The sequence below is a fragment of the Mchenga conophoros genome, linkage group LG5 (assembly GCF_057382185.1).
Source record: "Mchenga conophoros isolate Kocher_MC1m ecotype Shallow Benthic linkage group LG5, M_conophoros_male_GT1.1, whole genome shotgun sequence".
Taxonomy (NCBI): Eukaryota; Metazoa; Chordata; class Actinopteri; order Cichliformes; family Cichlidae; genus Mchenga; species Mchenga conophoros.
This window is the reverse complement of record NC_140530.1, coordinates 35,669,302-35,682,076: the sequence shown is the minus strand read 5'-3', so window position 1 is coordinate 35,682,076 and position 12,775 is coordinate 35,669,302. Positions and strand designations below refer to the sequence as shown.

The 12,775-nt window shown below is 40.9% G+C and overlaps 1 protein-coding gene across 1 annotated transcript; it reads right to left on the bottom strand.

Moving 5' to 3' along the window:
- Positions 1-1,407: 1,407 nt before the first annotated feature.
- On the bottom strand, positions 1,408-12,275 carry mims2 (mitochondrial inner membrane scaffold 2). Its single transcript, XM_085275135.1, has 3 exons — positions 11,559-12,275; positions 5,130-5,323; positions 1,408-2,250 (listed from the first exon to the last, which is right to left on the bottom strand). Exons 1-3 carry the CDS (start codon positions 12,060-12,062, stop codon positions 2,034-2,036), a joined length of 915 nt encoding a protein of 304 aa, XP_085131261.1. The 5' UTR covers positions 12,063-12,275; the 3' UTR covers positions 1,408-2,033.
- Positions 12,276-12,775: the final 500 nt, after the last annotated feature.

The following is a 12,775-nucleotide window of genomic DNA, read 5'->3' as shown; positions in this document are numbered from 1 at the left end:
CTGAAGTTTTCTGTAGGCGTTTCCCTGTAAGTAGCTTTGTAGCTGGTTCTGCAGGAGGTCTGCTCTAGGAACACAAGTATAGATTAGTATGGAAAGTTTGGTTTGGCCAACAGAATACAATACTTTTAGCTTTTACCTGGGGAAATGTTTAGAAACATTAAAAGTGCAAGATTGTGTTTCTTACCTGTGTGTTGTCTCCCTGAGGCCGTTAGGCCAACAGAGCCCCTGGGCATGCTGACCATCTTTTAAAGGTTCCGAGTGTAAATGAGGATGTTTTGGAATAAGAACATCGTTTTATGTTAGATTGTTGACCATGTGAGGAGATATTTATTTAAAAGTCCTTGCTTTTTCTGTAGTATTTGTTTAATGTTAAAGCTTATTAGCCAAGATGTGTGCTAACTTTACTAGTTTAGTTTAGTATTTAATATTTAACCATACAATGGTATGGCAAAGAGGGCCTGCCTCTTTTTCTCCTTCCATAGAGCACCGCTGAATTTTGAAGATTCTGACCTTGGTGTGTTGCCTAAGTACTCTTGAGACACTTGGTAGCAGTGTAGAAAAGCTGCAGCTGGAACTATGTCTCACCTGTGGACGTCATTGTTTTGGGGTTTTTTTGTGCTCTTCAATGTTGGTGAGTAATGGATCATCTGCACTTCATCTCTCTAACCATGAATTACTGCGTCAGTGTGGTGTGGCATGGAAGCGATCGGTGCTGAGGGGTTTTTGAAGCCCAAGTTTCTTCACAGGACCCTTCAGCTTCAGAGTGAGTTTTCCTTTGTTTGGGTTTACTACTCCCAAGAGTCTCTGTGGGGTTCAGGTCAGGTGAGTGGGCAGACACAACAATAGATGATCAGCAAACTATTTTAAAGACCATCACCATCAGAAGACATGGAAGCCCAGATCATCACAGATGGAGACACTGGACTTAAAACACCTTGAATTCTGGGATCTTGATTTCCAAATTACAAAACAGCTCTAATAAAATTAGTTATTAATCAAAAGTGTTCATAATTACAAAGGGATTCGATTTGAACATCAGCAAAGCCAGTGAGACATGCGAGACTCATCCGAGGGTAAAGGTGGTGTACAAGGAGCGGTCTCTGTTCATTTGGCAGATTGAGCTTAAACTTTGTTATTATTGTTATTACTTTTTACAATCAATACTCTGGTTTTTGCATTGCACGGGAAGAAAACAACTTTCAGTGCTGGAAATTTCACATTAGGGCTCTAAATAAGAAAGCAACTGTAAATTAGAGGTTATATAATCAAACTGCACTCAGTAGCACTACAGTTCTTTCTGCTCATTGTTCTGTTTAAATATGAACAGAGCTGCCAAAGGATATGGTAAGATGATATGTGTGAAGGTGATGTGGTATTGTTCAACAGCAACACAAAACAACCCAAATATAAAAGAGAAATTCTCTTTAATTAAATACTCAAATCAGGAAACACAAATGATTCAACATTCTTCATCCAAAGTTTGCAATGAGCTTCACTTGTATTAGTGACGTTGCAGTTACTGCTTCTGTTCTTGTATTTGGGGGGAAAACTGTAAGAAAGGAAAAAAAGGAACAAAGCCTCCAGAAAGACTGAAGGGATCGGAAATGGATGCCAAGAGAGAGAGAAGGCAAACGGCAAAAAGGAGGACTAAAAAGTAAGGTGAGAAGGAAGGTAAAGATGAGCAGAGAGGGTTGCAAGCAAAACACCAGAACATGGCCGAGTCAGCTGCTGGAGAACGGTGCAGAAGAGATTAGCTTAATCTGACAGTTTAATTAAAAATAACACAATCCCTGTTCACTCTTCTGATTTCAAATAAATATTTGATACATTTAAGTCCTTATGTTTGATGAGCCAAAGACTTCAAACCACAGTAAAGCATTTGATCACTTCGATCTGTTATAGCGATAAATGACGAGGGAACCTGAATTCACAAATGTGAAGGTGTTTCAGTTTGAAGCCAGATGAATAAAGATTTACAGGCATTAGGCCATTAAAGAGGTTTGTTACTCAATGAGGCAGCAGAGGAGGGGCCATCAGGGTGCAGGTGTGGGAGGTTTGAAGAGTCCAGTCTTTCTGAAGTAGCGCACAATTAGAGGCACAGACACCAGAGTGATGCTCATGCGAACAGGAGCGAAGAGCTTGTGAATGGCGTAGGCCAGGACGAATGTGCTGGTTCCAGCGGCCATCTTGGACTGAACGAACGCCTCGCTGAAGCCCAGTTTGCACAATATAGCAGTCATGTCGATCCCACTGGGAACACAAATAACAGGAAATCTGTAAGTTGGGACCAGAAGGTGTTTGTGTGTATATACACAGTTAGGTCCACAGTACTCTTTATGTGTGCCTCTGCAAAACACTACAAATGGATTTTAAATCAGTCCCGTCTCCCTCCCTTCCCTCCCACCGTGTCGCAGCAGATGGCTGCCTCTCCCTGAGTCTGCTTCTGCCAGAGGTTTCTTCTTGTTAAAAGGGAGTTTTTCCTTCCCACTGTCACCAAGAGCTTGCTTGTAGTTGTTGGGTTTTTTGCTGTTTCTCTGTGTGTTTTTGTTTTGTTTCTGTCTTTACCTTACAATATAAAGCGCCTTGATGCGACAGGTGCTGTTATTTGGCGCTATATAAATAAAATTGAAAATGATTGAACCAATTAGACTTTAAGCTTTAATATTGTGATTTTTACCAAATTATTGCATTAACTGTTTAAGTATTAAGCCATTTATTTATACAGTCCCACATTTTGGGGGTTCAAAAACTACTTTAACCTTGACTAACCTTTAATTCCAAAATCATCCACTTTAGTTGTCTTTTATGGTTGCAGGACTTCCAGCGTTGCTGGCCGTTGCATTGTTTCTATTTAAGAATGCACATGATTGCTGATTTGATCAATCTAACATTTTGGCTCTGTCTGAGAGGTTTACTTCGATTTTGATTATGTGAGTAGCTACCAAATGCAATTTAACAGTATTTAAATTAATAGCCTATATATTAGTTGATAGCTATCGAATAGTACACCATGGACAATGGAGGAACAAGCTCTCTATGAAAGCTGGCTATGAAACTGCTCGTCAGCAAACTGTCCGATTACTTTTGACCATTTCAAAATAAGAAGCAGTCCTACAATTAAAGCTGAGGGTTTGTACTTCAATCACACATCTTGATTGTTTGATTTGTGCACAGAGGCAAAGATACAGAGAAATGTGTCTTTGTCCAAATGCATCCAAAAACGTTTTAATCACATGAGTGAAAATAGTCCACTACACACACACACACACACACACACACACACACACACACACCAATATATTGGGCCATGCAGCACATTTGCATTATCATCATAATCCTTTAAATAAAAAATGACGTGATGACGTGATGACCATGTTTGCTATATATGCTATATATACATTTTTCTTATGTTTTTTATGGTATGTTTACGTGTTACTGTAAGGTGACCTTGAGGGTCTGAAATAAATGAAATGTTGTATTATTATTATTATTATTATTATTATTATTATTATTATTATTATTATTATTATTATGTGATTGATTTTTCAATGTAAAAATGAATTAAAATATAATTAAATACATATATTAAAAATATTTTTAGGATTTTCTTCTGCAGCATTAGTAGTGAATTAGCATAGACCAGAAATAATATGATGTAACATCTTTTTAAAACTGGTTTCCTCATTGCCTGTTGCATAAAGTTGTAATTCATCTTGATCTCCACTAGGGGGGACTGTTTACAATAGAGAATTTATTGTTTTTGTTTTTTTAACTTCACGTCTTCTTAACTTGAAGCTATTAGCACATGACTTCTGATCTGCCTTTAAAAGGCTACAGGCACCACTGCCTTCATGAGAAAAGTTTTGATATAGTTTTGCAATTTTGACCCGACCTACTTTGGGAAGCAAATATGCAAAGAATGTGCCAACATGAGTCAGTCATTACAGCACACAGTCACACACAGTTTGAGTCAGCTATATAAAGCGATCTGTCTGCACTCTGGCTGCTGTGTGCTCAGCACACAGCCCTGTATTAGCACACCACATGCCTGAGCGCTGTGGCTGCACAGTGATAATGCACAACAGTTGCAGAGTCATTTTTCAGTTCAAGGGTCATTATCAGCTACAGAAGGAAATCTCCAAGCTCTCAGATTATATCTGTCAGGCCTCTCTGGTATTCGTGCCTCTGGCCAGACAGAAAATTGTTTGAGCTGATAAAGTAGGGGTGTGTTGTGCTGTTTGACTTTTAACCGTCTATGACTGTCAACAGACAGAACGCAAGGACTTTATATTTTGCAAGTCACACAACAACAAATCCTTGAAAGATGAGTAAATTAAACTTGAGCATGAATTTGTCTGCATCCAGCGCCAATGTAATAAGGCTGACTGTCTATACTTTGCTATTGTCTCGTGAATTGGTCCCATTTACTGCCAATCTATGTTCCTCATTGCAAAAGCACATAAAAAAAAAAAACTGTTTTCGCTTCAGTTAATGATTTCCTACATTGTCCCAAATGGCTGGGAGAGGATTTCAGAAAATGTGGTATTCAGCTGTGGATCAATGAGGACTGTTGTTTCACAGTCAATAGAAAGCAGAAAATCCTCTAGTATAAAGACTTCTCCATAAATCTGATTAGTGTTTGGTGCATCTACAAAGACTCTATTCTTTGAGGACCCATTACTGTCGAGCAATGAAACACGATGTTCATTTTTTTTTGCCCCACATCAGATTTTAGTGTCGCTACTACATGACATTGTTACATTTTTGTGATTAATTGTTGGGAATTGTTTTTTGGAGAAATGTCAAAACTGTCTCTGCCTTTTCTTTAGAATAGTAAATATCTTTTAGACTCTAAAAGGTGGCTGTAATGGGATACTTTCACCATAGATTGAAACATAGTAGCTTTAGTAGCTCCCTTTGCTTAGGCATCAGTAAGAAGGGAAAAACAGATCACTTTAAAAGTGTTGAGGTATTCTTTGTAGATTTTCTCTAAGGTGTAAAACTGTTTTAAGTATATGAGGTGACTTAAACTTCCACTTGTAAGTCAATTTTATCAGTCTTTAACCTCATCTCTGTAAATCTTAAATGTAAACGCCAATGCCTCGTGCAGTGACCGGACATTTTGTTACCTGGATACTAGCATGTAGAACATTCCCAGAGACATGAGAGAGATCCCGATGTGAAAGGAAACTCCCACTGCTCCATATTCCTTGAAGACTTTCTTAAGCTGCTGGGTTTTGTTGGGTTTCCCTCCCTCTGGCTCTCTGTCCTCCAGGCTCTTCTCCGATGACGTAGTAGAAGCCTCCTTTAAAGTCTGAACATCCTGTACAAAAACATGAGACGCACAACATGAAACAGGAGGATGGACTCTGATACCGTCTCTGTTGCTATAGGAAGCAACAACAAAGACGGTGGCTGCAAGGCAAAAAAGAGAAGACGCTTGCCATGAATTAAAATGAAGTTATTTCATTTTCCATTCAAATACAACTGCAGATCACTTTGATATGAGTATTATGACATCAAGCACAACAAAGCCAAAGAGCACAATCACTGGCAACACATGGAACTGTGGAATTGACTAGTGCTGTGGATCTATACACAGTATCTGCAGATAACTGAACTGCTTTACTAAACAGGTGTGTAAAAGTTTGGAAGCCGAATTCATAAAAACAAAAAGAAGAAAGAAGAACACAATACAACTACACAACATCACCTCCATCTTTCCACCATTGCTGTTGTGCTGTCAGCACGTTTAACTTGTGTATGTAATTACAGAGTAATGTTGCTTAGCTGGTTAGCTACCGGGAGCTGTGGTTGTAGTGCCTGGTTTTAACATGCTGGTCTTATTGCAACGTTCAAAGCATCTAGGTGAAAGGTTACTGTAAATACATCAAAATAACTTTCCTTAGTGAGCCTGAACTCTGCACAAACAGTCGTATCTTGGAAATGATGTTGACATGCCATATTTGTTTTGTTAGGACAGATATAGAAACGAAAGTACTATTATAATGTGGAGCAAGCTGGTCAAACAAAGACGATTTTTATGACCCTCCTATTCAAGGAGCAGCCGAGTCAGCTGATTAAACACAGGCTGCTGCGTCTGCGTTGTTTAAGTGAATCACATTATCACTCTCCCTCTCACACACTTAATGTCAGTCACTTTGTGCTACACAAAGAGCCTCTCACACACGTCGGGTTGCGTTTGTGAGCCCAGACACGCACCACTCCAAGATGAACAAGCACCAGACACAGTCCAGCTGCCCGACACGTAACAGGGAGCAGGCAGGTCACTCAGTGTGTGTGAAGCAGATTAGTAAACTGCAACACACAATAACGACATTCAGGCCACAGCGGACGGCAGACTGCAGCAGAGCAGCGACGGCGGACACTTGAGAACGCCTGCATTTGGAAACAGTATGTAAATAAACAACCCTCCATCTGGCCTTATGGCTAAGGCCATAATGGTTTTATATCAGTAAGAGCTTCAACAGATGGTCAAAAAGAAACAATTTTCTTGTTGTGAAATAAGTTTTCAACCTTTATTTTGAATCAATGTTTAAGTACATCATTTGAATCTATAGGAAAAAAAAAAAGCTTTCTTTTAAAAAAAATATATATTAAAATAAATAAAGTCTGCGAGTAGTTTTCAGCTTTTAGTAAATGGATTGTGTGAATGTGTTTACTGAACACGAATGAACTCACTTACACACCTTAGAAATGGTTCAGTTTACTGAAATCTTAAGCCATCAAAGCACAAAAGCCCAGAATTTGCACAACACTGTCACCAGTGCTACCACCGAGGCCCGGCTGTTTGCAAGCATCTCTGGGCTGTTGCTGCAGCTTTGCATATCCATGAGAGCAGTGTTCTTGGTGGATATCTGATGGAGCAGAAATCCAGAGAATGCCTTAAACCGTATTTGTGCCATTCTTGTGGCAGCTCCCCAACCTGCAGTCGTTTCAGCAGGACTATGCCCGAGCCCACACTGCAAGAGTGGCCCGGGGCTTTCTAGATCAGGGGGTCTTTGATGAATAAATCAATAAATCTTTTTTTTTTGGTACCGGTTCTGGTTTTATTTTGTTGTATTTATCCGCGACAAAAGGCTGGTCCGTGCAAATATTGTCTGACAAACCGGTCCATAGCAAAAAAAGGTTGGGGACCGCTGGCTTAGAGTACTAATCGGGTGGAACCAGATAATCTTCCACGGCACACCTATGTGCCGCGGCACAGTGGTTGGAAAACACTGTTCTAGAGGAAGCCATACCTTGTATTAAACATCTTATATATGCGTATATTGCAGTATTGGTTTGTTTCATTTACAGCCGTCGTCATATCGAAACATCAGGACTCAAAACTGAAACCTGCATGAAATTAGAAATCAACGATCAAGTTGTTCATTTAATCAGAAACATAAAAAAATCCTGAGCATGGCACGCTTTTTCCACTTTCGACTATTTGTTCAGACATGTAATGATACAGGTGTGTTTACACGGAGAATCTGTGTCAACCTACTTTTCTCTCCACACAGAAAACTCATGAGGCTTTTATAACACATTGATAGAACGGATTTGAGTAAAACTAAAATAATAAAAATAAGTGTCTTGTTTGCTGTAACAGTTACAAATAATTCCATGTAAAAGCATCTTGGTCTTTAGAACTACTTACTGCGTTACTATGAGCCCTGTACATTATTATACTGTAAGTTCAAGTAGTATACTAAAATTATCAATCATCTGAGTGACAGCACTGCTCCACAAAACAAAGACAAGAGTTGCATGAAGGCTGGGACTCCTTGTTGGAATAATAAAGAACAGCTGACTTTCACAGCTTTAGCGTTTTTAAAAAGGCACACCCCGAAGCCAAAAGCTGTCTAAGAAACTATTGTGAGTGTTGCACACCCTGTTATCATAATGCATACATTATTAAACATTTCTTCTAATTTAAAGTATTTTCTCCCTATTTATACTGGACTAAATGGGAGACTAAATGGAGCAGCTTAGTATTAGATGACTTGGGGCTATTGTGACCAGTGGTTACTCAAATATCTTCTCTGCTGAAGAGGAAACTTGATCTTCCTCTGGAGGAACACACACACAACAGGAAATACCTCCCGGGTGCATTCAGCTATTTTTTCACCATGTTCAAAAAAGACTGCTTATTGTGCCACTAAGCTTGACGTGTTTATGTAGCTAGCTGTCCAGCTAGCAGCTAAGCAATAATCTAAAGTAAATCGTGCAGGGATGTGGATGTGTGTGCTTTTATATGGAGTTTGAATGGTCTTTGAGACATCTGCAAATGTGACATGTTTGGTTGTTTTTAAAAATTAGGACCGTTAGAGGCAACGGAAGGCCATTCATTGCTATGTGTGACATTTAGCCTTTAAATACAGTAACTTCCATTCATGTCCCTTTCTGCTTTTTAGGCTGCATTGAGACTACGCTTGCAGACTCTCTTTGTGGGTTTTAGTCAGCCACTTAATCAAGAAAGCAGTAACAATGGTGAAGAAGGGAAGATGGGGGGGGGAAACAGGCTTATCTTTTCTCTTGGCTACAATTTGTCTTGCTAAATTTTGGCCCAGGCTCCTGGATGAAGCCACACGCTTGGCAATACATTCACCGGGCTGCCAACAATGGACAATGGCAGAGTCCGGGGTGGGTGAGGGAGCAGGCCTTTGCTTTTCAGAGGCAAGAAAGGCCAAGCTAAAAGTAAAGGAAGGCAACGCTGTGGGAGGGTCATGTGAGCGAGCAGCTAAAGGGAGTTGTGCCAGGGAGGGTGTATAGGAGGGGAACAGTGGGACTGCTGTGTCTGATAACAGCTTTTCAGAGGCATGAAAACACATGTGACATGCAAGCAAGGACAAAGAGACACTCACATGCAATGCACAGGGCTGTCAGATTCTCACAGCACGATTATTGTGGCCATAAAAACTGACGAATACTACACTGCCACAATTTCTATGGAAATGTTTTAATACATACTGAAAATGCATCTTTAGCTTTTAATGCATCTCGTCTCACATTAGCAAGTGCGTCTGTGACCATAACTCTGCAAAACGTTGACTGTTTTGACCCAGCCAATCAATATATCACATCGGTTCCTTTAGGTAATTGATAGGCTATTTTATTACAACACTCTAAAGGGGTTCCGTCCCTGCTTTGTGACTCATTTTGGTGCTTACGAAGTAAATGAAGGAGGGTTAAAGAGAAAGGAAGCCACCTAAATCGCAGTCAAGGAGAGAAAACTCAAAGACAAAGTGGAAAAGCAAATCAGTGAGCTGGCTTTATACACTGTATTGCCAAAAATATTCACACCCATCCAAATCATTGAATCCAGGTGTTCCAATCAATTCCTTAGCCCCAGGTGTAGAAGACTCATGAAGCACCTACTCATACAAATGTTTGTAGAAGCAGTCTGCATAAAGATCTCACGATCTGGTGATGTTGTGCCATGGTACCGTGATAGCATACCACCTGTGCAAGTCCAGTTGTGAGAGTTCCTTACTATTAAATATTCCACAGTCAACTGTTAGTGGTATTATAACGGAGTGGAAATGATGGGGAATGTTGGGAACATTAGCAACTCGGCTGCAACGTGGTAAAAATCACAGAGCAGGGTCAGCAGGTGCTAAGGTGCACAGTGCACAGCGATCGCCAACTTTCTTCAGAGTCGATCGCTCCAGACTTCATTTGGCCTTCAGATTAGCTCAAGAACAGAGTGTAGAGAGCTACATGGTCGACCAGCTGCATCCAAGCCTTACATCACCAAGCATGGTGCAAAGCATTGGATAAAGCAGTGTAAAACACACCATCACCATGTTTTCTGGAGGTGACGAAACACACCTCTCCGTCTGGCAATCCAATGGACGAGTCTGGGTTTCATGGTTGCCAGGAGACCAGTACTTGTCTGAGTGCATTGTGCCAAGTGTAAAGTTTGGTGGAGGGGGGATAACATACTAACCTTATTTCATCTTTTGGATGTGACACTTTAAAACACCACTAAAACCATACACACCATACAGCAGGAGAGAAACAGTAAAACAGGAACTCTCTCTCTCATTAGAGACTGAAGTAGAACCCAGAAAGTGCCTGCTAGGTGTCCTTGAAACAAAGTTACACTCAAGCAGGTTCCTGTAGGTGTGTGTTTCATTTAGGGAACTACAGTTTATACAGCCATTTACATGTCTTAGGGAGCGTTGCTTTAAATGTGAAATGACTTGACTCCACAGAGAGCTACATGAAAAATGATCATCGATGCAGGGTTCCCAAAGCCCTGTAGTCCATTCCTATTAGTCTGCTATCAGTTTTCCACCCATGAAAGCCTGTTTACTGTTGAGTTGCATTGTGGGTAATATAGGCATCAGATTTTGAAAAACATCAGGCTCTGAGAGCCTATTTCTGAGTTAAAGGGAAAACAGTATTATTAAACGCTGCATCAAATCTAATCACTTTCTCTCAACCTGAATCCAATTCTTCTGCTTCACAAAATAAAACAGTGTGGTGATTTACTTGTATTAGCTTCTTGCTAATAAAAGGTTCATATTTTATCGAGTTTTATGAGAATGTAAGTGCATACCAATCAGAAGATGACGTGTAAGTGAACAAAGATCTACACCATATGTCAAGTGGACACGACATCCTTTAAGGATTTTATTCTCTTTGTGTCCAGATCAAACTGAATGCCATTCCCATCCCATGTAAGGGTAATGTTGCAACCTGGTTATTTCCCTTATACATTTGTCAGCCTCAACTAACTGTTTAAGTTTTTAAACTAAAAAGTCAAAGAGAAGAAAAAGCATCATTTAAATCTGTCCAAAAACAAATTCTCATATATGAGAACCTTAAACTGATAAATGATTCTTTATCAGGACAGATCCTTGCATGCGTTTGTTTGCTGCTCTTCTAATAAACTAGTGAGATGTTGAACAAGGTAAAAAGCAAGGCAGCATGTTCTTGAGATCTTGGCATGCCCACTGTAGCACTGTAGGTGTGTCCATGTGCTACTGAGTCACCTAAAAATGATGGTAATGTAATCCAGCGTGACCTGTTACACAGCGCACGGTAATAACCTGCCCTGTGCCCACACACCTTCAGCTCTTTTAGCATCACGGATGCTGACTCGCACAACCACCCACCGAGAGCACGTGCAAGGCGAAGTTTAAAAGTGCTCAGATGTTTGGTGAGAGTGACTCAGCGCCACTCACACACCGTGGGAGCACGCTCGCTGTTGACACTGCAAAGTGTGATCCAACATGCTCTGAAAATGACACATGTGCTGCTTCGAGTACAGGTTTGTCGAAGTCATGTCAATTATACATGCACCACCGTGGATTCACTGCAAAGGCAGGCGGCCCACATAGCTGTGCGCGTCGTGTAGTGTTGTATAACAAGCAGGCTCGCTCACATGAGGGCTGTTATGCAAAAAGAAAAGCAGCTCGTCTGCTATTTTGCATAATTCATAAACATGTTTTGAATCTGTTGCTTGTGGGTGATAGAGGCCAGGACGGTGTGCTCGCCGGTTGATCTCTAAAACGTGCTGTGCTCGTGTTATAGGTTGAAATTACCCCTTTGTCGTCGTCAGTCTGCTCCTCGTTCTTCTTAGTGGCAGCCTGTGTGGATGAAGATCTGGTCTGCATGGTCCTAGTGGAGCAGCGGCGACTGGAAACGTCCCAGTTACCCGTAAACAAAACATTACCCGCCGGGTCCCCCCTGCTGTTTGGGCGCCGGTGTGTGAAAACCAGCGGCTGCCTGAGGATTGTACATTCAGCGCTTTCACGGCGCACAGCTACAGCGGCCACCCAGTCCAAATGCGCCCAGTCCGTGCTGGTTACAAACGTAGACGATGTGTCCCAGTTCTGGATGAGTTCCGGGTGCTGTTTACCCAGGTGCACGGAGGGCAGATAGACACGCCTGACGGATGCGCAGGAAAACCGGTGTCGCTGAAACGAGTGGTCCGTGCGCAGCGTCAAAGTAACATCCTTCAGCTTGCTTGCTTTGGCTCGCAGCAGAGACGAACCCGGTGACTTGAAAGCCAGATCCAGAGCCGCTGCTGTGCGACACAAAAGCATTATCGACGGCACTCACAAGAGCTCAGTGTCTCCAAAAAACCAAAGCAGCAAAAAAAACTAAAAATTTTTTTTAAATAACCTCATAAAGCGACTCGGTTGTGCCGGGCAACTAATTACGGGCATAAGCAGCTGTAAACATGCTGCCCTGTGCCCTCCTGTATCCCTCCGGTCCTCTTGTTGACCGATTATCAGCAACAGCCAATGAGGGCTTACGCGCAACCGCAGATAGTAAAGCCTGAAGTGAAGGGAGGGGGTACTTAAAGGTATAACCGTGCTCATTCATGTAATTGAGTCGTACGACTTCAAAGGCTGACGTGCGTGTGTGTTTTAAATTCAGGTTACTGAAACTGAAACTTTAAATTATTTATAGAATTTAGTTCGGTTTTTTGCGAGGCCTGAAACTGTTTTAAATACATTGGTGAAATTAAAAAAAAAAATATATATATATATATATATATATATATATATATACACACATACACATTATAACGAAACATTTATTTCGTTCTCTGGGACAACGTAAACACACACTGTTAATAGGAATGGGACTTACATACTCCCATAAAAAAACACCGTTCTCGTATAAAATCAAGTGGAAATTGAAAGATATCAATAAAAAATGTTTCACATTCTAATGGAATCCATCCATTAAACCAAACATGCTCAGCTCCAGGTGATGTGAATGCAATTGTGTGTACATATGGAGACAACAT

Excerpts from the sequence above, each read along its gene's own strand:
- mims2 (XM_085275135.1), bottom strand. The coding sequence starts at position 12,062 with ATGCTTTTGTGTCGCACAGCAGCGGCTCTGGATCTGGCTTTCAAGTCA. Across the intron at positions 5,324-11,558 it reads AGACTGACGACGACAAAGGG|GATGTTCAGACTTTAAAGGA; the intron begins GTAATTTCAACC and ends GTTTTTGTACAG. Across the intron at positions 2,251-5,129 it reads TTCTACATGCTAGTATCCAG|TGGGATCGACATGACTGCTA; the intron begins GTAACAAAATGT and ends TTGTGTTCCCAG.